General features: G+C 37.9%; 1 protein-coding gene across 1 annotated transcript in view; it reads left to right on the top strand.

Moving 5' to 3' along the window:
- The window catches only part of dgkb (diacylglycerol kinase, beta), an 83,284-nt gene that overhangs the window by 37,904 nt on the left and 18,756 nt on the right, over positions 1-26,624 (top strand). The window contains exons 15-20 of the mRNA XM_040030694.1: positions 1,280-1,353; positions 1,977-2,051; positions 4,273-4,358; positions 5,055-5,144; positions 6,299-6,459; positions 14,159-14,223. Of these exons, the coding sequence (XP_039886628.1) occupies positions 1,280-1,353; positions 1,977-2,051; positions 4,273-4,358; positions 5,055-5,144; positions 6,299-6,459; positions 14,159-14,223 (551 nt within the window). The remainder of the gene's footprint in view (positions 1-1,279; positions 1,354-1,976; positions 2,052-4,272; positions 4,359-5,054; positions 5,145-6,298; positions 6,460-14,158; positions 14,224-26,624) is intronic.

A 26,624-nucleotide genomic window follows, 5' to 3' on the forward strand; every position in this document is an offset into this window, starting at 1 on the left:
GATAATGTTGTTGTCAGCTTGACATTTTATTGGTGTCAACAAAACCCCCAAAATAAAAGAAAACAAGACAAAAAATATCAAAAAGTGATGCTCAAACATCAAGCAGGATATGGCTTATCTGTCTTTGATGTAGAGGTCTGTTATTGTCAGAATGTTTAAAGAGAACATGAATTAGTTTCTGTAACGTAAGGTGAGTTGTTTCCGTGAGTGATGTGTTTGTGACTTTAATTCACCAATCAGGAGTGGCACTGCCACACTTGTGTTTTGCGTAGTGTAACAACAATAAATGCTTTCTATGCTATTCTATTTATTGCTGCCAAAAACACAGATGCTGTGGTTCATTTTGAGGCAATCCTGATTAATTGTCCTGGACCTGGAGCTTCTAACCACTGTAGTTCACGTGTATTAATTACCTACAATGGTGGTGCAATTGCCCACCGGTGGACAGTGAAGATACTGCAAGAAATTGTAATTAAAAATTTTGCAGTGGAATTTTACATTTTCATTCCAATTTCTACTTTAAAAAACAAGTAAAACAGAAAAATAGAACCTATGAAACAAACCTACTGGATTTCAAAATGAGATGTTATTCATCATTTTCTGACCTATTCTTGATCATCATCATTAGTGGGAAAAAGTTCAAATGGAGCGGTTGTTATGAGGTCGTAGTAAAAGTATTAACAGAGATATTGTCTCATGAAGCAAAATGAGGAAAAGATATAAATGAACCAGGGGGAAAAAATAATGAAGGACATCCTTTGTCATATGCTCATCTGCTGGTTGAATATCCAATGAAAGATCTGAGTGGGTCGGCGTAAATTTGAGAATGACTCGCCTGCGGTGAAAAACTATATTTACTTGAATTATTTGAGTAAGAATGAATACATGATTTTTTTTGACAATAAAAAAGCAAAACCAGGTGTCTTTGAAAATTAAAGGTATCAGTTCCTCAAAAATCAAGGGACCTGTGATAGTGTATAATGTAGTTTCAGAGATACTGGCTAAAATCTCCATCACAGCTCTTCCTTTATAATTAGATATTATAATTAACCCAAGATTAAGTTTTTACTCAGGCGAAGAAACATGAAGCACACACAGACATTATCCCAGCCAGGTAACAGGAAAACTGCAGTATGTAACGAATCAGATGACTGGCATGCCTTGAAAGTGCTGTATATACTTGGCAAAATTTCTGAGGGATATGGCTTGAAAGTGAATTCCTGTGAAGCATCCTGCAGTCTCCAAACACCAACAGTTTGTTTTGACATCTCCCATTCAGATCACAACAATAGAGGGCACTCATCCTCTGCTGGTGTTTGTCAATCCGAAGAGCGGGGGGAAGCAGGGAGAGAGGTAAGTACACAATCTGTCTCAACATGCTACATGAAGCCTCTAAAGCCCCGCTCCTCAGCCGCAGAGGGAAGGCAACAGCGTGGCCTCTGGCCGCCAAGTGCTTTAGGCTTGCTGAGTCAAATAAAAACAAAATAACATTTACCTAAAGCACTGGACGCCTCTGCCGTCAGCTCTCTTTTCTTTCTTTCTCACACACACATACACACACACACACTCTTGCTTCAGACAGCCTTCTCACTGTCATGTCACTGGCTGGTTCCCCTTCTTTAACCCAGGGCTAATTGGGTTATTACTGAAACATATTCATTCACTCCTTATTACTCCGGCCCTCATTTGTTTAAATTATGAGATCAAAATATGACTTCAGCCAGTTGATATAATGAAATTGAAATTAAAATGAATTAGTCTTTCTAATGGTTTCTCCTCAAGGGGACTTTGGGTATGTCCCACCCCACTGCCCAGTCCACTGCCTCGTTACATTGTGATTGGACCCTGGACTGCATTTGCACTTAACAGGCTAAATTCCCTGAAGTGGAAACGAATGTGTGATATTTGAGAGAGCGACATTTGCATTGCTTCTTAGTTTTTTCCGATGTTTTTTTATTTTTTTATTTCTTCTGTAGGATTTACAGAAAGTTCCAGTATCTTCTGAACCCAAGACAAGTCTACAACCTGGCTAAAAATGGACCCATGCCAGGGTACGTTTAGTGATATCTCACACATCTGTAGTGTGAGATACCGTTTTAAAAATGTATTATTTCCATGAAAGAAGCTAAATGTCAATATAATATATTTTTTCACAGGTTACTTTTTTTTATGTTTAAAGCATCCAAATTTCACACTCATATGACGATTGAGGTTTGCTTTTTTAAAGTGTTTCAGACACATAAATATGGTGAGAGGAAAAATCTTTTACCAATCTAAGATCTAAACCCTAAAAGCAGGTATTTTCCAAAATGATTTGTGTTTAAAAAAAAAAGATTATATTTAAAAACACTGTAGCTTATAACCACAGATAAACACAGAAAGCACATTAGCAGCCTTAACAGAAATGAAAAGGCTGTTTCAGTGTACTCATGAAAATCAGAGTATTGTTTTCTAATGTAATTAAAAAAGTGAACATGACTGCTCTTAGATTATTAAATCCCAAAACAACTGCCATGATATATCTAAAGAACTGAAAAAATAATAAATAGTAATAATAATGATTATAGTATAAACAAAGCAAGAAAAAAGGAAAAATAAAGATTCACAACTTCTTTACTGATACACTATGCTGAGCATTAGTTTTATATTTTTTGTTCTATGTGTTAATATTTCTTTATTAGCTTTATAACTGGCAGCAGTATCTGTAGTAAGTTACTTTGCATTAAGAAAATTGTCTTTTTATATAAATTATTGCGGAAAAATTGAAAGAACTGTTTATAAAAGGAGAAGCAAATATAGGAAAAACACAAAATCTAAAAGCATCCCTTTGTTTGTTACCTCACTAATCAGATCAGCTAATGAGCTTCTGTTTACACACCCAGTAGTGTTTTTGGTTGTTGCCCACATATAATAACCACCATCACATGCAAGAGAGGCCTGTAGCATTAAACCTCTCACTCGGTTCCCTCAGACAGAACAGACACAAATGAGGTGAGTTCACACATAACAAATCCTGGAGACGATAGCATCATGCTGACGAGCAGCGACTCCATATGCATAAGGCTGAACGCAGAGCTGGTGACACAAGTGACTGACGGATAGAGAGAGGTGAAACGCTCGCCATACCACATGTGATCGCGCATACAGACAAGCAGCTCACTGCAGGCTGGTGGTGTGGGCAGCTCCAGGTTTCCTATGGTTCACATTTGTGATTAAGAAAATGAATGGATGATTTACATGCACAACGCTCCTCCACTTTGCTGTTTGCGTCCAGCAGCGTTTAAACACACAGGAATGCCTCAGCGTCGTGCTGCCACGTTGTTTGGCTTTGATTAGATGTGAAAACAGAATCTTTGTGTCTTATAAAAAATAAATACACAGCAGCACTCACAGGGTAAAAAAAAAAAACCCTCCACGAGGTTTAGACTGGCACAGCTTTCACTGCGCCAACGCAACTCCCAAGTTTTAGGGACTGACCTTGTGGCCACTGTTTGTTTCTCTGTTGATGTGGCTGAAGCGTCACCTGCCTCTCCTCTGCAGTCTGGGGTCGAATCCGTGGCTTCTTCCTAGAGTTGAGAACATTCCAGATGACCTTCTCCTACTATAACCTTGTTAATATTTTGTCAAGTGTACTCAGTGCAGCACACATTAGCAGGGTGAACGGTCACCGTCGGACACTGCAGGCCGAGGCAGCCGCACGCACTGCTGTCAATTAGCTGCCTCAATAATGCAATTACAGCAAATTAAGTGTTTGTTTCTTGGTATTTAAATATCCCCAAAGTTGCCTTTCATGTTTGCGGCCGTCTGTTTTGCGTCTAATATGGTTTGTGGTCCCAGTTGGAGAGTAATTGAGCGAATCATTTACCCGCCATACGAGGCTCGGAGGCTGGCTCATTCAGTTAGGGCTTTGTTATTGTGAAGGAACGGAAGAAGTTGGACTGAACACTGCCTGTCATGATCCAATTAGGCCTCGAACAGGCAGGCTAGCTCACTGAATGAATAATTATCAATGCGACATGTGTTATTTTGTGGGATTAGATGGGGGTTTGCAGTGAAGCAGTGTGCTGTTGCAGTAGGCTCAAAAATATGCTCATAATATGCACACCGTGTCTGTGTCATGTGAATTTTAAACGCAAGAAAGACTGAAAAAAGAGACATTTTAATGCACCTTCACTTTTAAAATCATTTTCAATTATTTTCAGGGAAAACTGAAGATAAAAGATATCTTCTGTAACCAGTGCAAGACATCTAAAAGTAAGACGTTTGTTACAGGTTGAATTTCTTCAGAGATGTTCCTGATTTCAGAGTGTTGGCCTGTGGAGGTGATGGCACTGTGGGCTGGATCCTGGACTTCATTGGTACAGAATATGCTACTTTTCAATTTTTTTTTTATTTTGTCACAACTTTGCCAAGAATTTGGTCCTCATGTTCATTCCAAAAAAAACAAAAAACAAAAAAAAAACCTGCAAGCCTTCTGAGGTGCTACAGTACATGTGCACATACTGCATTCAGTTACCTGTAAAGTAATAAACATAGTACTGTAGCACTTAAACACCCCATTTCCTTTTTTGGCAAAATTGCCTTTGTTTTTATTATTTTTCAAAGGCTGCTGCACTCTTGTTGTCCAGCCTGAAATGGTAAAGCGTAATAAATGGGTTGTATATGAACACTTTCATTACATCCAAGCCTGTGTATTCAGAGGTGGTAAAATGGGATGATTACGTGAGTTGGAAAACAACATATTAGTCATCATTTGAAGGGAAAAAAAAAAACACCCGGCCTTCTCTGTTTGGTCTTGAAGATGTGTTACTTGTTTGGGCTCTCAAAAATTGCCTCAATTTTTTATCAATCAAAACAAAGAGAGGTAATAACTGTCAGGCAAAATGTGCCTCTTGAAATAGACTGTACAACTGGACATTCATGTTGACTTCTAGTATTACTAGTTGGGCTGAAAAAGGGATTTGATGGTTTCTTTGCAAGTTCTTGCAGTGAGTTTGTTTTCTTGGTTTGGCCTTGTTTCACATCTTGTTGTGATATTTGTCCTGCTGCTCTAGATAAGGCCAACCTGGACAAGAACCCCCCTGTGTGTATACTTCCTCTTGGCACGGGCAACGACCTGGCAAGATGTCTGCGATGGGGAGGAGGTACTGACAGAAAACAGATACATAACAGTCAACAACATGGCCTCACATCCCTTTGCTGTAGTGAAAGGTAGAGGTATAAATGTCCCGCATTAGAAATCCAGTGTTAATATTGTTTGTAACACTCTAATTATTCTGGAACATCAATGTGGCTAAAACTAATAATTACTTTATTTGGTGCTCTAAAAATAATATGCAAATTAACTGATTTAATAGAGCAAACAGTGGAATGCCCAGAGTGATGTCTACATGTTTTGTACTTTCCAGGCAAATACATAAATATTCAATTATATAAAACAAAGAAAAGCTGCTTTTTAAAAAAAAAAAAAAAAAAAAGTTATTTATTTATTTATTTTAAGAGACTGCTTTGAGTTCATGGGCAAGCACTTAGAGACATGCGGAAGGAAAAACTCCCTTTTAACAGGAAAAAAAACCTCAAGCAGAACCAAGCTCAGCCATCTGTCATGACCAGCTGAGGTGGATGTATTGGAGAATTTTACAGAGACCAATATCACCTAAATAAAGCACCTTCAACAATAAATAAATAACCTTAGCCAAAGCTGTCCACACAGTGTGTTAGTCTGTTTTACTGCTCAGGAATTTATAGATTTGTATTCTATATTTCACAAGCATTTAAAAATGCTGTTTTGGCCGTTTTTATTCAAAGCCGCTACATCTCTAGAAATACTTATTTATATGGGGAGTTCACATTTGAAATTAATTTAGAAATTAAACTTTGAGACCAGAACTGGGTTTTTTTTTCCAACTAGGCTGTAGACATTTTTTTTTCTGCTGTAAGTGAGGCAATTTTTAACTCACTTTGGATCCAGCCTCAAAAGGAAATGCCGTTTTTGGCACTTGTGAACTGACTTAATTTTTTCACAATAGGTCAAAATACCAAATAAAGACCAAACAAAAATGTCCAACACAATATAACCCAAGGATTTTATAATAACAAAATCATTAAGTATAAGTAACAAAATTGAGTAATACTGGAGGTAAATTGTCTATATGCACGTATAAAAAATTATTTGGAAACTCACTTGTATTTTCGTGTATTTGCCCATGCACCTGTGTTTGCAAAGTGTCAGTCATGTGGCACGAGATATTCTAGACCCATTTTAACATCTCACTTGTCTCATCTTATTCTTCCTGAGGCTATGAGGGCGAAAGCCTCCTTAAGATCCTGCGGGACATTGAGAACAGTACAGAGGTGATGCTGGATCGCTGGAAGATTGATGTCACACCCACAGACAAGGAAGAGCGAGGGGACCCAGTGCCTTACAGCATTATAAACAACTACTTTTCCATTGGAGTGGTAAGTTGAACACTGAGACAATAAGGTGCAAAGATACCTTTTGTTGGTATTTTATATTATATGATTTTGATGTAGTACCCTTTGTCAGATCTTCTCACTTTGAACAGTATTTAATAGTGTTTAGTGCTGAAGAAAAAAACATGATGTCCACATTAAATACATTTAGATGTAAATAGTCTTTGTATTTGATTTTATGTATAATTGTTTCTGCACACACACAAATGGCAGCTAATTGCATGTTGCTTAGCAATTGCATGATGCCTCTCACTACAAAAACACCTGCTTGTGAAGGGGATTGGGGTAAGTCTCACGTTCTAGGTGTCAGATGTGACTCTCGTGTTGAAACAAACAAAAGAAAAAGCAGTAAACTGTTTAGCATCTGCATATTCTCAGGGATTTTGGTGTTATTTCTTCACACATTTTTAATAATCAAAATCATCAACATAAATATTTTGACTGTTTTTGATTGAAACAAAAAAAAATCTATGAATAAGTAAACTTGCTAAGACTATAAAAACAAAGAACGATGTGTAAAAGAAAAAGGCAATGTGCAAATTAAGATAAAATTAAAGATTTTATGGGTTTAAAAAGTACTTTAGCTTTAGCTGGAAAAAAACTACAATGAAAACCAAAAATTCAACCTTAGGCTCAATGTGTAAAGTGATGTGTTGAAATATAAATACTACTAATAATAAGATTACAATTTTAACTTATATAGATGCTGCATTCCCTGGTTGGGTGTAAAGGCTTTAACACGCTTATATCACAATGCAAGACATAATAATAAACAATAAAAAACAACCACAATAAAGACTCTCAACGATGAACCAGTTGCAATATAAATTTCCTTGTGGGGCTCGCGTGCTGTCCACTAATCACAGGGTTGATAGTTTGATCCTCACCTTTAGCAAGATACTGAACCTCAAGCTGTTTCTGCTGGGAGGCCAGGGCCATTGCTGTGTGAGCATGTGTAAACAGGTGAATGGGAAGCATTGAAAGTGTTGTGCTGAAATACTGTAAAGGCTCTCTGTAAGTGGAGACAATTTATCACTTGTGCACTGCTGAGAGAATGTGAATATGGCACCTTTTTATGCCTTACACACCAAAGGAAGGTTCAGTCTTTGTAAGAAAGAGTCTCAGACAAAGAATGATACCAGTAGACAATTTAACCTAGAAAAAAAATAGAAATAGCTGCTAACGTGTGGACTCCTGTGCTTAAAATTAAAATTCCTCTCTCAATAATTCTTCTTTCTGACTGTTTTGGAAGGTTGAATACAGAAGGTAGAACAGCGAGTGGAGTACATGCAGTAACAGCCTAATCAGTCAATTTATTTGTTGTGATCACATTGTGGTTAGACCTTTATTGAGATGTGCTCAAACCTCTACCGTCTCTGATCGATAAACAGGGCCTGTTGTGTATTTGCATGAAGTTACGCATCCATTAGCACCTCCCCTGTCCATCAGCACCATAATGACACTGATTTCACGTAGCTCGTGTTAGCCATTACTGATAAATGTCAGGGGGAAATATGGTAATTGACATTTACAGGTGGTAGAGGAGGGAGTCGCTCGGGTTTGTCAGATTTGTAGAGACCATGGCAGGGACATAAGTGATGCATGGCCCTAGAAATGTTAGTTGAATAACACCTCCAGCCCTGGGCTCTTAATGACGATGTTTGAGGATATTAGAGGACGGGTCTTGTTAACATTGTGATAAAGGAGAACAATAGCTGTAATCTGTCTACAGTGATGAACATATGGTGATGTGTTCAGGGGGAAGTGGTAACAGTTTGAAATACATCCCAGAGCATTCATCCAAATGTTCAAATGCATTAATAGCCTAGCATAAATGTCAGACACACAAGTTACTTCATCTGCTGCTTCATTTGGAGAACTTTCAAGTCAGATTTATTTGTGTAACATTTTCAGAAACAACAAGTAAGTGAACATTCAAAGATCGACTTCTGAAAAAGGCGATCACAAACAAGAAAATAAATGTATTGCTATCAAATTATATAATATCATTTATATATTAGCATTTTTCATCATTATGTTAAAATGGTACATTTTTGTCTACTTGATTGTAATGGAGATTGTTGATGGTAAAAACAACATTCAGCCAAATGCAAATGGGCCTTTTTAAAAAACACAGAATGTACAAAAGATTGTTGTTACTACTGTGAAGCCATCTTTTGTTTTGTGTCCTCTCATACTAGCTGCAACTGTGCACCATGATCTTTTTTCTTCAAAGTCAGAAGTGACTATGTTTGAATGCGAGGGTAGAGTACTAAGTCAACTAAAGTTAACACTTGCTATCTTTGTTAGCAAAGTGTATCAATACCCTATATGCATGCATCATGCAGACATAAGTAGCTGCTAATGTATCAGTAACACAATTTAGTAGCAGAATTCATGTAGCCAGGTGTGTCAACACTGACTTGTTACCTAACAATGCATAACATTAACTCTTAATGCATTTTAAAAAGTGAGTTATTTCCTGCTTTTTTTCTTCTTTTTTCCCCAAACTGCCAGGCAGACATTTTTATTTCTTGCTTCGAACTTCGAAACTGATGTTAACTCTCTTTTTGGTACCTAAAAGTGGTCATTCAAGAAAATTTTGATACTTCTGCACTGGCAAGACTGCGATTGTTTTAAAGGTACAACATGCAGCTTTGAGCAGTTGTAGAGTTGGGTTTCATTCTTTTTCACTGAACATTTAACTTAAGTGATAGAGAAAACAGTGAAAATTGCAAAATAATTGCAGTTGTGTGCAATAACTTTGTGATCTTGTTGCCTTTGAAATGGTTGCTTTGAAGGCAAGGACCAGGTCTGTTAGCACTCACAGCCAGTTGTCATCTTCAAAGCGACTTTGGTGTGTCAAACCAATAAAACAGAGTCAGTCTACTATCAGTTTGACACTGAATGAGGGCAAGTTGGCAACTGCATCGAATGTGTTTACATAATCTGGTGACTAACAGTAATAAATTGGCAAAAATAACAAATGTATTGCAGGCAATGACAGACTAGGTGCAGGTTGGCAATTTAACTTCAGACTGTGGTGCTCTGCAACCTTGCTATTATATAGAACTATAACTAGAGTAAAACCATTTGATAACTAGTTGACTCAAGTCCCGTATTGACTCACCAATTACTGGGAGTCAAGTTTCCTTCCAAATAATTGTGACCTGTGCAATCCAAAGTAGGGTCTCACACGCAACCTCTAGGTGACCAGTTGGTCGCAGCAATTACTCGCAATTGATTGCCAACTGTGACAATCTTCAGTGTAGTCACCAGGTTACCATTGATTTTTCCTAGTTGCAAGGAGGCTGCCATCCTGTTTTTACGCTTGTGTGACTGAAACATAAAGATGCATAATTTTGCTCAAAATGTGGTGGATTTTAATGTTAGTACGTGCAGTCAACCAAACATGCAGTACTCTAAAAAAACGTGAAGTTTTAATGCTTTAATGATTGCTTCTTGTTGAAGCAAACATTGAGAGAAAACGTCTTTGGCCTGACATCTTTGGTTCATAAACTCATTATAACCCCTATTGTCTTTGCTCTGTTGGTGGGATTAGTATACAGTGGGCGCGATGATGACAAATGAAGTTGTTTGTGGGGGATTAAGAAGACTTTGAGGTCTCTATGGATTTGAGTGTGATACAATATTTTGTTTGCATCAAATTTTTTGCTTTCCGTTGAATGAGAAAATTACATTAAAGATTATGCGACAAGTCAAGCTAATAATTACTTCAGAGATTATGCAGATGAAGAGTAGATTGTTTCTGTAATGACACTGTTGAAATCAAAAGATCAGCAATAGCAGCCAACTCGGACGATGACTGTCACTGGCAACATATGCTTGAAAGTCATTTCCATGAGTCCTTTTAAATTTGTATTCATTTTAGGATCCATTTGGAGGATCCTAAAAGCAGAGTGGTTATGGCACATACCAGACAGATTTTGGCCATCATCTCTTTGTGCATTTCCTGTCTTTCCTTCTTATGTCCCCTTGTAATAAAGGCCAGAGGTGTTTAAACTTGACTGACTGCTCTGATACTGGTCAGTCACCAATAATGCGTTATAGTAACCGAAGAACAAAAGAACAATACTTTCTCTGATCTCATTCTTGTCCCACAGCACAGGTATTTCTTCTTCTTTCTTTTTCTTGAATTTTTCCAGCCTAACCTTCTGCCATGGCCCAGTTGGGTTGAGAATTAATGACGCCATCCCTTTGGGAGGATGTGGAAGTGACGTGAAGTGTAATGATCTCAATCAGGGCCAGGGGTGAGAGACAGAACTAATCACTGAGCGCACTCCGCTACCATAATGCAGTCAGTCGCCCTAATGACCCTGGCACTCCTGTCAAAGCCATTACTCTCCACTGTAGTGAAAGGCACATCAAACCGCTGAAGCCCACTCATAATTGGACTAAACTTTGAGCTATGAGAGGACATTACACATGTCCTGTATTAATTTGGGTGCCAGATTTTTACATTGGTAATTATTTGAGGGCAGCTGGGGGTGAGGGGGGGGGAGTGAGCTGACGGCGCATCAGACCTGTGAGGGGGTCAGTGCATAAGAATGTGTCATACATGTATTCAAGGTTTGGCCCACTACTCCTGTCATATTGGTGTTTTATTGTGTTGTTTTTACACATACAGTCAGAAAACTAGTAAAATGTATCCAGTTAGACAAACACAACAGCTTAACTAACTAACTAACTTTTTTTTTCAACTCAATTTTGCAGAACAGCTAAAATTACACTCAACCAAGAAAGCTCTTTGTAACTTACAACATTTTTTAAAAGTTATTCATCAAATTCTGCTTAGATAAACATAATTAGATATTAATTAAACATTTGAAACCCATTGAAACAAAAAGATATTTCTTGATAAGTCGTGTTTGGCGCAAAAAAGAACCCTGAAACAATTTTGTCATTTTATACTACACACATTTTGAGCGTACCCTTGACCGAGATGTGCAGTGCACGCTGGTGTATTAGCATGGTGCATAGTGAATAATTTAAAAAAGAAAACAATGAGCAAGGAAGAAAAAAATAGCTATTCACCTGCTGCTCACTTGTAATTTATTACAAGAATGGAAAGAAAAGAATTTTATATTCAGAATATTACAGTATTGTAATTCGCAAATTTCAATTTTATATTTTAGATTGGTCCAAATTGATTTTCACAAAATAATTTAGGAGGTAAAAGAAAACATCAAAAGCACAAAGTGATTTTGTTTCAGAAGCTTTCCAGGTGGGGTTGTTTCTATTTGTTTTCTATTTTTGTTTGTGTTTCTGAATAAAAAAAAATTAAATAAAGCTAATATAATAATATTTTTGTTTTTGTTTTGATAGAGGTTTTGCTTTTCTGTGTAAATTTGTATATGACTTTGAACAGTTTTCATGTTTTTATCAAACATTTGTACAGATAAAATTATATTTTGTTATATATACTATATGTGAATACTGTAAATGTTCTGTATTTTGGTTATAGGAGCATTAGAGTGTTTCTTTTTTAAGTTTTTTAATTTAAAGCAAACAAACAGTACAGCAATGTAGAACGACAAAGTGCTTTATCCACTCTGGGTTGCTTGAAATCGCTGTTTACTGTTGCAAAGCCACAGCTCCACTTGTACAGATCTCAGATAATAGACCCCAAACCAAAGGGGAGACAACCTCTCCTGGCTTTTGCTCTCTTGTTTGCAGCTATTGTCCTGTTTGTAAGAAAATCAAGTTACAATCTCTCAGATATATCCATCACCTCACCTTTCTTGCTCACGATGGAAGCGTGAGGCGAGTCTGCGGGGATCTTGAAGAAATCTTTTGGTCTTCTGCTTACAGCGTCTTGAAGAGACATCAAGAGAAACTCCATTGATTTTTCTCTTTTGGCTTCTTCTAAATTTCTGTACAGAGAGCTAGCAGGGGGTCCTCCCTGTAGGTGCTGTTTCAATAGTGCCACTCAAAATGGAGTGGGTCAAAACAGATTGCTTCAGCGGAGGGGGGGCGAGGAACAAGCCCAGAAAGTTTACAGCAACTTTTCCCTCACTCTTTCTTGAGATGTCTTCAGAGCAAGATAAGTTTTCATCAGAGTTTTTTCACAAAGGCCAGTACACGTTTTTCTGCTGACACGGACTTGGAAGTGTAAATTAAAGGAAATTTATGTTTTTCCTTCATTAGAGTCCGGCCTCACGCCCTGAGAGGTTTTGTGCATACTTTACGGCATATTTGAGTTCATATGTCATGTTCACCTGCTTACTGGTGTTCCGATTAAATACCCTGTTTAGCATTTTTGCACAAATGCTCTTTGATATTAAAATATCCAATATATTTTAACTCAAACTGCGGTGCTGTGCTCCAGTACATTTAAACAGTTAATGCCCAGGTTAATACAAAGAAAGTATACCACTGTGAAGGGAAATTTATTAGTAGGCAGTAGTCTTTTTTTTCCATTTCAAAAATGAGATTACAGGTAAACTAAAATGAAACACTTCATATACATTTAAATCGTTTATTTAAAAGTACCTTTGACTGCATTGTGATTTTATGAAAAACTGTGCAATATTCAAAATGTTATTGTTATTAATCAACAAAAACCTTTGTCATGTGAGAGAATGATGAGTGATTATGGGTATTTAGGTTTAGAAGTAGATTGGAGAAAATCTGAACTGCAGAGAGACGAGTGGCGAGGTACATACAGAGAAAGAAAACAACTTGGTTGCTGAGGTTTCAGCAGCTTCCTGTAGGGTGGTTAGGAGCAGTATGTGTTTAATTAATTAGCCCGTATGGAAGCAGCATGTTTTCATCAGGGTCTCTGTCAACTTCATCCAAAGCTTAGCAACCTTCTGCGTACTACAGCTCCTGTAATCTTATAGCGATAAACACCATGGACATCCAAGATGTGCCTGCAATGTTTGAGAAGTGTGGAGTAAATATCAGCTGACATAAATTTAAACTTTAACGTAATAAAATTTTGCATGCTATTAATTGTTGTAATGACATGAGTACAAAGGATTATTAGGGCCACATTAAAAAAATATATTAAAGAGAAAAAACTTGAAATGTGGTGATTACAGTTGTTTTTTCAAGACTGTACCCTCTACAAAATGCCTTGTGTGGATGATTTAGTGAAACGAATTGATCTGCCGTTTTGTGATACAACATGCATCCTCTTTATTGCACGAGGGTGTAACCATCAATAACCTCGCATCTGTCCATTACCAGTCATTTCATTTCGTACAAATCCACTCTTCCAACTTTGTGTGGTTTTTTCCATCTGACCATTTGCAGCGTTCTGCACCATCTTTTCAAAGTCCTTACACTTTATCACCGCACTGTGTTTATGTGCTAAAAGGGAAATCATTTCCTTCCTTCTTACTAAAACTGGCAGTTTGTCTTGAAAGAACAACTGTAAGCTCCACCTTTCGATTTTTTTCTCAAAATAGATTTTTGATTTTATTCTCAGAATTTTGACTTTAACCTAAAAATGATAAATAAATTTTTTTCTTAATGAGGTCCTAATACTTTGTTGTAGAGAAGAGCTTATTTATTAATTAATTAATTTTTTTACCTAGAGTTCCATACACTAAAGTGTCCAAAACTAGAGGTTGCAAGACTGTAATTCACTTATGATCTGTTGTTAAACTATTACACCAACTTGCTTCAATAAAACATACGATTTTATTGTCTCTTTCAGGATGCCTCAATCGCACATCGTTTCCATGTTATGAGAGAGAAGCACCCTGAGAAGTTTAACAGCAGGTATGTTTCTGTTTTGTTCTTTTGGGCCATTGGAGCTATTGCCATTGGGCGAGAGGCATTGCACATCCTGGACCAGTAAATGGCAGGGCTCACCCGGAGAGACAGACAACCATTCCCCGTCACATCCACATCTATGACTAAATTCAAATCACCAATCAACTTAACATGCAAAATCCTCAAAGAGGGGCCCTGCTTAAAATCAATATCTCTTAACAAACATATTGATGAGTGGTTCCCCAGTTTTTCAGCTGGACCACTATTTTGTAGATGTACCCAAACAGGCATTGTTTGAAACATCCTTTTGTTGCATTGTTTTTTTGAAAATATTGACTGCAGTTAATACATACAGTTTGTTTTGGACGTTACTAATGGTAGAGATCTATTGTCTGGTTTGGGTTTACCTAGCACTCTCTTCACTAACTTGTCCATACAATCCTAGCACTACGGAAGTTTCATGGCCTCACTGTGCTCCTCCTGTTTCACTATGTGCTAGATTGTCTTGTAATTTATTAAATAGCAATAGTTCTCTAGTCTTTCTAAAGGTCTTTAAAAGGTTTTTAGGGTTTTTGTTTTTAGGAAAGGGTTTTTTGTTTGTTTGTTTTTTGGACATTGGCTGATTGTGTCTGACACCTTTTTTCTGCAAAATGAAAACTAGCATCCTCTGAAAGACAGCTTAACAAAGAAGCAATTTTTTAAATTGTATCTTTACACACTTTGCGGTCCTTGTTCCCATTTCTTAAGCTAAGATAAAACAGTTTGACATAATATTAGGCATAATTATTGCACCAATGGGGTGATTCCGAGAGAGTTACTACCTGAAAACTAAAGCAAGGACATGCTGAGATATATATCTTGGCATGTGGTGTCCCCCAGTAGTGTCCTCAACTAGAAGGAAATGGAAATGGCAAATTTCAAGGGTAAAAACTATCCACAGTGCAGGAACAGTATCTGAAAGTCAGGACCACAAGACCTGAGATATACATCTATCCTTTCAATTGATCCACCTATTGTTGCATGACAGTAATCCCCAAATCACACAAAAAAGCATCATCGGTCATGGACTGGCCTCCCCAGAGCGCACGCCATGTGGGGTCATCTTGACAAAATGGAATAAAAAGCAGCTGACATCCAAAGAAGACATTTGAATGTCCTTCAAGAAGCCTGGAAAATTGTTCCTGAAGGCTGCTTTAAGAAATTACAAGAAAGTTTGTGTAAGAGAGTTCAGACAGTGAAGAATCAAGGTTTTCATACCAAATTGCTACACCCATTTCACACTTTCCTTTTAAATATCAAGAAAGGAAAGGTGACTTAAGACGTTTGCACAGTATTGTTGATCTGTAGCATTGTAATTTGCTAGTGAAGGGAATCAAGGAAAAATCTGTCTCACTTATAACTTGTATTGGACCCCCTGCCTATTTTTGGATGGTACACCATCATTTAATGAGTGTGGCAGTGATTGCAAAAGTACAGGGTTTGTGATTATCTAGTATCTTGTTTATTTCTTTCTTGGAATAAAAGCTATTATGTGACATTGCAAGGTTCAAATTTTTTTTCATCTACCACCCATGTCTAACTACAAACTCCTCCACCTTTATTCTTATATTTCTTATATATGTTGGTACAAAAAAGAAGGACATTATGATAGATCATTTCTACCAACAAGCTCAATGTAAATAAATCTCAAGTTCATAAAACATAAAAAGAAAATCTCAGAGAAATCAAATCATGCATTTTTCACAGTCTAAATAAACCTGCAGTGCATTTGCAGAACCTCTGTTTGACCCTTTTTATGACAGCACAACATGTTTCTTCTCAGCAGGATGAATGGACAGGCTACATGTTTAGCATTTGTGATTACCTTGAGGAGATGCGTTCACCTTTGGAGATGAAAAAATGTGGCATCTATGTTTCCATCAATATTTAACATCTCCAATACATCTCCACTAGCGCCAGGGAGTAATTGCAGGCCTAATTGAATTTGCTTGGCTAGTTTGACATCATGGATCAGTCAGACTGATGACACACAGCCTCCTAATAATCCCATTTGTACTCATTATCATATTTTACTCTGGCCTTAGTACAACATTTAGCCAGCTATTCTTCTGCTGCACGAACATGCAGATAAGCCAGTGAAATGGTCCAAGCGGAAGTAAAGGGGGTTTCAAATAAACACGGGCCTGTTAGTCAATGCTGACAATGATTACGACAGATGTGGCAACATGTTGGAAAAGAGCCAGCAAGCAAGAAAGGACTATATCAACTCTGAATTTCCTCATTAAACAAAGAGGGTGTTATGTGGTCATCATCCACTCCAACATGGTGCCACATCCTTTGCAGATGCTGGTAAATTATTTTCCTGTTTATCACACTCCATCAGATTGTGCGTCTACATTTTAGGCATACAGACTGCATCACTGTTGTTTTACCCCATCTTAAGTCCTAGTGAAAAATGATTGAGATATTTTAAGAAAATTATTCTGTCTGTTATTTGAATTCAATTAATAATTCACACAGGGGAATGAGTTTAGGATCTCTCTATTACACACTATCCTTGCCAATTCAATAATGCATGATTATAGTTTTTCAAGGTAGCATAGATTTTGTTAGATTTGTCCAAAGGGCTTATGTCCATTGGAAGTATATTGCAACTTATCACTGAGTCATTTTCCTGCAGCTGGAAGCTCTTTTTCAGGAACTTCTATGACAACTGAAGCAAAGGGTTGCATGTCTTGAGGGGAAGATTTCATTCCACTGTTATTAAGTAGGCGTTGGTGCAAAGCGAATTAAAGAAGACTGAGCAAGTACAATGTTTTTAACAGTATTCAAAAATCATGAAACTGATTTAATATATTAATTCACTTTAAGGTTTCACTTAAACATTTGTCACTATACGGAGCTATGTAATGATACTTACAGTTTGCTTTAAAATAAAAAAGTAAAGTGAATATACCTTGTAAGCAATATTTCAATAAAAAGAAAATGGAAGCATTGTTACTACGAAATAAGTTCAGAAAGATCCAATTTTCTTCCTTTTTTTTTGTTTTTGTTGGGTTTCATATAAAATATACACACAAGGTGCACACGATCTTTAGAGCTGAGACGATGCAACATATGGTTTTTATTTCTGTTATAACTGATTAACTCTTAACAGATGATGTTTAAATAAAATTGAAATATTCCTTTTTCGGTGTTTAATATACATGCTACATTTTTTATAGTATAATTATAATTTTTGTGATTCTTAAATTAAAGGAGTTCCTAATTGTCACTAAAATAAGACAACAAATTAACAAATTTACCATGTGTGGGACTAATAAAGGTTATCTTATCCTAAAAAATGATTTATCGTCCTTTCTACTCATTTCATTTTAACCCCCTTGTTTTGCTTTAATTCTTCACATCAAAGATTCGACAAGGTGCTAGAAACCTTCTTAGAGATTTGGGTCCATATTGACATGATAGTATCACATAGAAGCTGTAAATTTGTCAGCTACACACCCTGTGATGGGAATCTCCCATTCCGTCACGTCATAAAGGTCCTAATTGGACTAATATCTGGTGACTGTAGAGGGCATTTGAGTTTAAACCAGTTTAAAATTATTTGAGCTTTGCTCTGACCTCTGATATCAGAAAGTGGTATTTTTACCCAGAGAACTATCACTCACTTCATAGTTTCTTCTTTCTGGACCATTCTCTGTAAACCCTAAACATGGTTGTGTGGGAAATTCCCAGTTGATCAGCAGTTTCTGAAATAGTCAGACTAGCCCATCTGACATTGACATTTGAATCTTTTTTCTTTGCCGTTCTAATGCTTTGTTTAAACTTCAGCAGGTTGTTCTGACCATGTCTACATGCCTAAATCCTCTGAATTTATACCATGCTATTGGTTAATTAGATACTTCTGTTGATAAACAGATGAATGTACTTCTCTTTTGATATCACTTTAAGAATACAAGCAAAATCTGCAGTTTTATAAATCCCCAGTTAATAAACTTCAATGCAAACCTAAGAATGTCATCTTAATACTGATATTTAAAATGTAGCCATTGTTTATCTGTCATCCTTTTTGATGCTTTGCCTTTGCTCTAGATTTAGTTTCCAGGTCACGATATATAATAAAAAGTATGAGACATCAGTACAATGTGTGAAGAGAGAAATGTCAAAGCGTGACTGTTTTTATATGACAGCAGTAATAGGTGTTTTATGAACAAAAATCTATATATTTATGTCACCGCTGTGACCTTACAGAAACTACGTGTTTAACCAGCTTTAATTGCCAGAGAAATAACATAATTAATGAACAGCACTAATTATGAAATGAGGGGATTTTGTTGATGAAATGCTGGGGTCATATTCTCTCTCTCCTTCCATTTTTCTCATTCTTTCTATCTCTTGTATTTGCACCTTGGGGTGATTACCAGGGTGAAGGTGTGAAGATTTGACACTCGGCAGATAGATTCATTTACTGCCACTGCCGGACCTGGAGGTGATAATGAGGTCGAGGATTAAAAGCAGACAATCAGTCGGCCCGTGACGAGGGCCGCGCCACCTCCTCCCCCTCATGACACTCCTCCTCGACCGCCTTGTTAAAATATACTGGTCCCTTTCCCCCCCATTTTTTGCTGATCTCCCATGTAATTATACACTAATCTCTAACTCTGAGGGGAGAGATGGATGGTGAGAGAAACAAGGAAAGAGAGGTGGAGAAGCAGAGAGTTGAGAAATTAACTTTGATTTTTGTGTACAGTTTCATTCTTTTATACTGTTAACTTTTTTCATGTTCTAACCAGTGCTCAGATTTGGCACAACCCTGGTACAGTTTACACTAATGTCATTTTTTTTACACAATGTAACTCATATGAAATAAAGTGACAGCAAATTGAGGCAAAATAACAGTCACAAGAAAGGTTTTTCTGTCTTCCCTTAAAAATGATTGGTAAAAATGTTCTGGCTTGATAGTTGTACATTTCCTAAACAATCATCTCAGCCTTTTTGTTTTCTTTGTTATCAGTTTGTAATTATTTTTCCAGTGTTTAGCGCATTTTACTTATAACAATACTTATTTGAATTTCCCTACAGCTTACAAATTCTTGTAGAAATTACCTACCCAAATTGATATAAGCTGCTCTAAGACTTAATTGCAATGTGTAACACCAGAAAAAACAGTGCACAATAGAACCCAGTGTAATCACATGCGGTGTGATAGTCTTGAACCATTGTTCTACCACAACTATATAACAATGCACAGTGCTAAACAGAACAATGTATTTATTGTAGTCTTGTTTCAAGCCTCATTTTATATAGAATCCACACATTGTGGCTATAGCATGGTTACATCTAAGAAAAGATGGCCATATAAACTGGATGTAAACAATGGGCATGTTAAAGTGTCCCTGTATAAGATACTAAACGGGAATCAGAATGTCAGTTATCAAATAAACTTCTATATTAATGTGCGTGTGGATGTTTGGATGAGGCTTGTCAAATAGAAGTGTTCTGAATTCTCAGTAAGCTCTTTTTCAGGAACTTGGATAAAAAGAGAATGGTTGGATGGATAAATGGCAGTTTGTTGTTCTCTAGCTTTCAGGTGTGTGTTAACTCAATGCTGCAGTCTTCCCAGGAGTAGGTATTTCATCAAAATTCAGCCCAGGGTTAGACCATGTAATGCTGAAAAAAAGACAGCTACATCTCAGGCCCTCAGGCAGCATGTTAAATGTTAAGGTTCATGACAGTACTATTAGAGAAAGGCTAATATGGCTAGGGAGAAAGCCTCTTCTCTATGAATAAAACTAACAAAAAAAAACATTGCAGTGCAGCTTAGGTTTGCGAAGTTGCATCTGAACAAACCACAACATTTCCGCGACGAATGAGACCAAAGTAGAGCTTTCTGGTGATCATGCACAGTCCCACGTTTGCAGAAGATTTATCACAGCATATCGGCACAAGCACTTCCTGCTCGTTGTCAGTTATTTGGGCTTGTTTTGCAACCACAGTGCACTTGGCAGTCACTGAGTTGACCATGAACTCTTTAATATACCAAAGTATCCTAGAGTCAGATTTTGAGATAATCTGTTCTAAAAACTAAAGCCTGATGGAAATTGAGTCAGCAAATCTGTGACAGAATGGTTGAAAAAGAAAAGGAACAAGGTGTTGCAATGGTCCAGTCAAGTCCAGATCTCAACCCAACTGAAATGCCATGGAGGGACTTTAAGGGAGCTGGAAATAAATAAATGCTGCAAACCTCGATGAACTGAAGCAATGTTGGAAAGAAGAATGGGAAAAAATACAGAAAGCAATTACTTCATGTTGTTGCTGCTAAAGGTAGTTCTTCACATTGCTGAATCATGGGGTGAAACCAAGATTGCTGTGAAAACGTTCTTATTCATATAACTGTTTGTTAAATATGATTTCCATTCCGTTTTTTCCCATTGGCATCGCTTTTCACTAGAACAATGATAACATGATAAAAACAATGAAGTCTCCGTGCAGCATTTTCCACGTTAATCAGATGATTTTAGATCTGTGAGGGAAAACATCTGATTTGGGACCTTTCGGTGTGAAAACTGCTCTGGCTGCAATGTTTGTTTGTTCTGTGGCATCCGTCGTGGCACCTTGATGTTCCGATGATATTTGCTCTGCTTACCCAGATCTATTTTCGGTCCTGAGACATCTAACACCGTCAGCACACTCCTCCAGAGCCTCTCTGCCCCTGTGTGCCCACAGGTTCTTGCTGTGCTGTGTAACCATCCTGAGTTAACCTTTCCTGAAGGCACAGGGAAGCCCAGGCATGAAGCACTCTTTAGCATAATGAGTATGTTCATCAAAGCACTTCGTTGTGCTGGATGGGGCTGCTGGATTCACCAACGCACACACACCAGACAGCCCATGTTAATGTGTGTGTATGCATGTAGGTGTGTATGCGTTTCCTGCTGAGCTGGAAGCAGTGCCACAGGTGATGGCACTATTACACACACTCAATTACACACACACACAAGCATGGTGGACCTCAGCGGAGGCTGCCCTCATTTGAGGATGAAATCATTTCTGCGACCAAAGTGTCATCTATAATTAATGACCATTTGTGTGTAATTTAGAGGGATCTCACCTGTGGCCCTGTCCTCAGCTCAGTGGGAGCACAAACAGACCCATACGCAGCAAAAAAGGTATAAACTGAACTAAACGCGCAGGCAAAAATGTGCACATAGGTAGCAACCTTTAGGGACGTAAAAAAATAAATAAACAATTAAGTGATGAAACTTTAACCTGTTCAAATTGATACTTATACATTAAGCTAAATCACATGCCCACCTAACTGAAACAAACAGCTCCCTGCTGGTGTGCTGCTGATGTGTAGACCGTAGATAAATGTGTTACTAAAGTGCCTGAAGTCGTATAAATAATATAAAATCATTAATAACAGTATTGCTGTGTTAAGTTTAATTAAGGTGTATAAAAACCCTAGAATGTCTTTTATTTCATCTGTTAAATAGAGACATTTATTTACTCAATGATTTTTTTTTTATTAATGCACAAAATAAAATATTTAACTCAACCTACGAACACAACATAACCCAAAGCACTACCGCTGTTAACTTTGCTCATCTAAGTAACGTTATCTCGATTTAATTAGGGTTTTACGGGTTGGAGCATGTAGACGTCTGGACAGATACATTTTAAGGTAAATGGTAAAATGGTAAATGGCCTGTATTTATATAGCGCTTTACTAGTCCCTAAGGACCCCAAAGCACTTTACATATCCAGTCATCCACCCATTCACACACACATTCACACACTGGTGATGACAAGCTACATTGTAGCCACAGCCACCCTGGGGCGCACTGACAGAGGCGAGGCTGCTGGACACTGGCGCCACCGGGCCCTCTGACCACCACCAGTAGGCAATGGGTGAAGTGTCGTGCCCAAGGACACAACAACTGAGACTGTCCGAGCCGGGGCTCGAACCGGCAACCTTCCGATTACAAGGCGAACTCCCAACTCTTGAGCCACGATCGCCCCAAGGAAGCGAGTCACAGTGATGAAGCAACTGGAGATGATAGAAAGTCAAAAAGATTCAGCATCCTCAACCGGCGGGAAAAATGCTAGTAGTACCAAATGGGCAGGTTCCGAGTTAAACTTTTCTCAACATTGAGGCAAGTGACTGAAGTGACTGCCAATAACCACAAACACCTGGACAAAAGTACTGGGCCACACCTCTGAATCTTTGAATTCAGGTGTTTTTAATACCGTTAGCCCAGGTGTATAGCATGACCTAGCCATGCAGAATGTCTTTACAAACATTTGTGAGTTCACTGAAGTTGAGTGTGCTATATTACTGCATGAAGCAAATCTGACAAATTTCTTCTTGATATTCTTCAATCAACTGTAAGTGGAAGCATTTGAAACCACCATGGCATACAGACCTCGAACGCTCTGCTGACTCTGCTGGCTTTACAATCAGCACAGCTGTACACCAGCAGCTTTTTGGCTTGGGTTTCCATGGCCCAACAGCTCCTGTATGTGTAATGTATAGGTGGCCAAATACTTTGGCTATATACAGTAGTATATATTTGAGGCTTTCCAAAGCAACCAGTGCTCGTAAAGTCCACTCCAGCAGCCGGTAGTGACAAAGTGATGCATGATGAGCAATCACTTCCTGCATCACTTCCTGTGTGTGCACGTGAGTTTAATTTAACAATGAGAATTTTAAAGACATTGTGTTAGCGAGACCTGTCTTTGGCACACAATTAATTTGCTTTTGTTTATTAACTTGTTTGGTTTTTTGGATTCCAAGTGAAAATTTACATCTATCTATCTATCTAGAAGCGTATGTTAGCAAAAGGACAGCTATTGCTTCTGCTTCAAGTGTAGTCAACAATTTCATTTAAAATAAGTTTATGTCAGTTATCAATGAATGCTGACAATTGTAAAGTTAAGTTCACGAGTAGAACCACATCATGTGTACAGCTGCAACAACATAGCTTTATTGTTTCATATTCATGTGGCCACTGAAATGGTGAAGCGCGCAGCTCCGCTTGCGTAACTATTTTCTTTGTTAACCAAAGAGATTTAGGATGTCTGGCTTATCATTTCACTCACAGCAATGCAAGATTTTATACATCAGTTTTATCACTTGTTTTTTGTTAAGAAAAACACACACACACCCTTGAATCCATTGCAGTGCAGCAGAATACCTTTTTCAAGCTGCTTGCTACATCTCTGAAGGCAAGACGATGCACCATGGGTCATTTCTCAAACTGCCATTCGGAGTTGGAGCACTCCAGGCAGTGTCATGTTAAACAAAACAGTGCATTGATGCAATGCACAAAGAGTTGGTTATGTCAATGTGATATTTATCACCTCTGATCAAGAAGAAATTAGTGTGAAAATAAGGTCGTAGATCATTGTGGGTTAGATTAAGTGTCAGAGGGGGGGCAAAAAAAAAATCAATGACCATGAGCTTCATGTTCAGTGTGGCCAGTCAAAAGTGCATCTAAAGGTGCTGTGGCCTCAGGACAGCAATGCTACACTGAAGCTCATCACCTATGACATCCTTTATTTGTAACCAAGCAGCGGCAGTTTTATAAACATTGTTCAGATTCAGGCTGTTTTGTTGCTTTCTCCTTTTTTTTCCCTTTTAGCTTGTAATGTTTTTCTAAAGCTCTTTTCTTTTTTCCTCTTAGTCACACAGTTTGTGTTTTCCCTCCTTCTTTCAGCTTGGTTTTGTGATTTGTCTGTGCAAATAAACCACACTTCAGTCACTCTGGAAACCTGAGCCACTGTTTTCTTTTGGCCTGCCAGCTGTACGTACTACAGCTGATCTGACATGTACACCGCTAAAGTTATTACTGCAGTGCACTTTGCATTGATACACTGCAGCTACAATCACAACAGAGGTGCTGCAGCTACTCGGAGAACTGCAAACCTGCTGCACATGTTATTATTGCTGATGTTTGGGGGTTTTTTTCATCCTTAAAATGCAAATTGCTCTCACCAGCAATATAATTTACTTCAAAGATGCCTGCAAGGGTTCGACAGCATAACATCAGCCAACATTTAAGTAAATGGGTACTTTATGTTTGCTTTTATTACACTTAACATAGAGTGAGTCCTCCTAATCCTCCTTACAAGCATCGTCTTATTCAAATGGTCTCCCTACTCTGGTCTCTCTATTGAAGATGCTCCTCATAGTCAGTCTGTCAGATGAATCCAGCGTTTGGCATCGGGCAGCAGATAACAAATGACAGGACGATGTAGCCAATGAGATTCTCCTAATTATCTAATGACCAGGGACATGAGGTGATTTGTTGCCCCAATGAGCTTGTTAGGTTAAGTGGTGGGCATCGACAGGGCGGTCAGATGTTGTCTCTTGCTGTATCTCTTATTAGTGTGTTTTGCTTTCCTGCATTTGACTGTAGTTTTTCGGGGTCACTTGCTATGAAAACCAAGAAATATTTTCCCTTTCATCATACTCATGATACAATACTCTTGGGATGTGATCCGTTATACACACGATATGTTCCAGAATGATCATCTATGGAAAATCCCAGTATTTGTGTAACTGAAGATTAAAAATTACCCCCGAATAGGACTCACGTGGTCTGCTTTCCAGCTATATTATCTTATATAAGTTAATCAACTTTCAGTTACTTTAGGTTATGCAGCAGTACCTTTTGTTACGCTAATGTTATCATTTGTTTTTTCCATCTCCTACTCACCTTATTTGCTTTTTTAAACTGCCATAGAAGTCCATATCCATATTTCGTCATAGGCCATAATACCAGAAGGAACATGAGATACTGTTTCCTCAACATTTTGCTCACGACGAAACTGTACAATAATAATGGATTGCATTATTCCACTATTCATTCACTCTCACATTCACACACTGGTGGAGGCAGCTACAGTTGTAGCCACAGCTGCCCCGGGCCAGACTGACAGAGGCGAGGCTGCCATATCGCGCCATCGGCCCCTCTGGCCATCACCAAGTTAGCTACAAGTAACTAATAGTTATGATAAGGAGTAGGATACAAAGCACTCTGAAAGCACTTTCTTAACCCTGAAACAATTAACACAATCACAGTGATTCATCAGATTTTACGCTGATCCCTCTGGAGCTAGAAACTTGTTACAACTTCTGTTTCATTACTTAGTAATTGTCCCCAGAAAGCAGATTTTGGTTTCTTGGTGCATCTTCTCATTACGATGTGTTCACATTGAATATTAAACAAAGTTTATTTATTTGGTTAGTTTTAAACTTTGGGTTTTATTCCTTTACGTCACAATATTCATATGCAACACTTCCCTGGGTTACTATGTCACAACCAAGCTGGTGAATTTAAATGAGGAGTGATGTGAGGAACAATGCTGTGTTTGACAGCTAAGATGCTGATTGCAAAATGTAACAGTTGTATTTGTTATTGCACTTTGTTTTCTCACCGTTTTCGTCATGCCTCCATATGTTCTACATTTGCACATTTTGGAATAAGTGCAAGGTTATATCTCCAGTTAAAAATATACATTTATAGAAAATCTCCAGCTAAGTTTATGGCACTTTGACACAATCTGTGTCTGTTAACTCTCTTTTTGTCAGTGAATGCAGTTGTTGTCTTCAAAACTTTGCATTACTTCTAAATTTGCCTAAATATGCCTTCAGCTACATCTCTCTCGCTATATATATATATTAGGGGTGCAACGATACACAAAATTCACGGTTCGGTTCGGTTCGATACTTTGGTGTCACGGTTCGATATTTTTTCGATACAAAAAAATGTTCATGCATTTTTAATTTGTCATTTATTAAAATTATAAATATATATTTTAACTCAAAAGTACAGTTTTTAAATTTAACCCTAACCCTTGTGCGTGTTTTTTATTTTGACAGCGAATGCGCACCTGCAGACCACTTATGTGCAGCCCTGGTTATTTAGCTCATCATATTGCAGCCACAGAAATTCTTTTGTCCATGAAACCATAAAGCTGCACTTTCTTTTTGCCTTATAGTCTGATTTGTCATAACTTCTCAGTTTTGTGGTAAGCTTTTCTTTGGCTGTCACTTCTTCACCCTGACCTGTCTTATTTGGCTCAGCAGAACTGAAATGCTTTTACACGCTCACTCACATAAGCTCAGCGATTCTCTGCGCGATCAACCTCTCACATGTTTAAGCTTGCTGCGGGAGATTTCACTTGTCATGTTTGCATAGTAAGCTAACGATTAATAAGACGATGTCAGAGGAATTGGTGCACAAATTATCATCACTCACAGATCAGTGCTGTCGCTCTCTATACACAGTTGGCACGATTGCAAAGTGAAAGCAAAAAAACAAGCGCAAATTCAAACGCGACTTCAATATGTCACATATTGACAGTGGCTCACCGATGCCAATGACATAATTACCCAGCTA

Source organism: Simochromis diagramma, unplaced genomic scaffold, assembly GCF_900408965.1.
Source record: "Simochromis diagramma unplaced genomic scaffold, fSimDia1.1 OVJJ01000361.1, whole genome shotgun sequence".
NCBI classification, from domain to species: Eukaryota; Metazoa; Chordata; class Actinopteri; order Cichliformes; family Cichlidae; genus Simochromis; species Simochromis diagramma.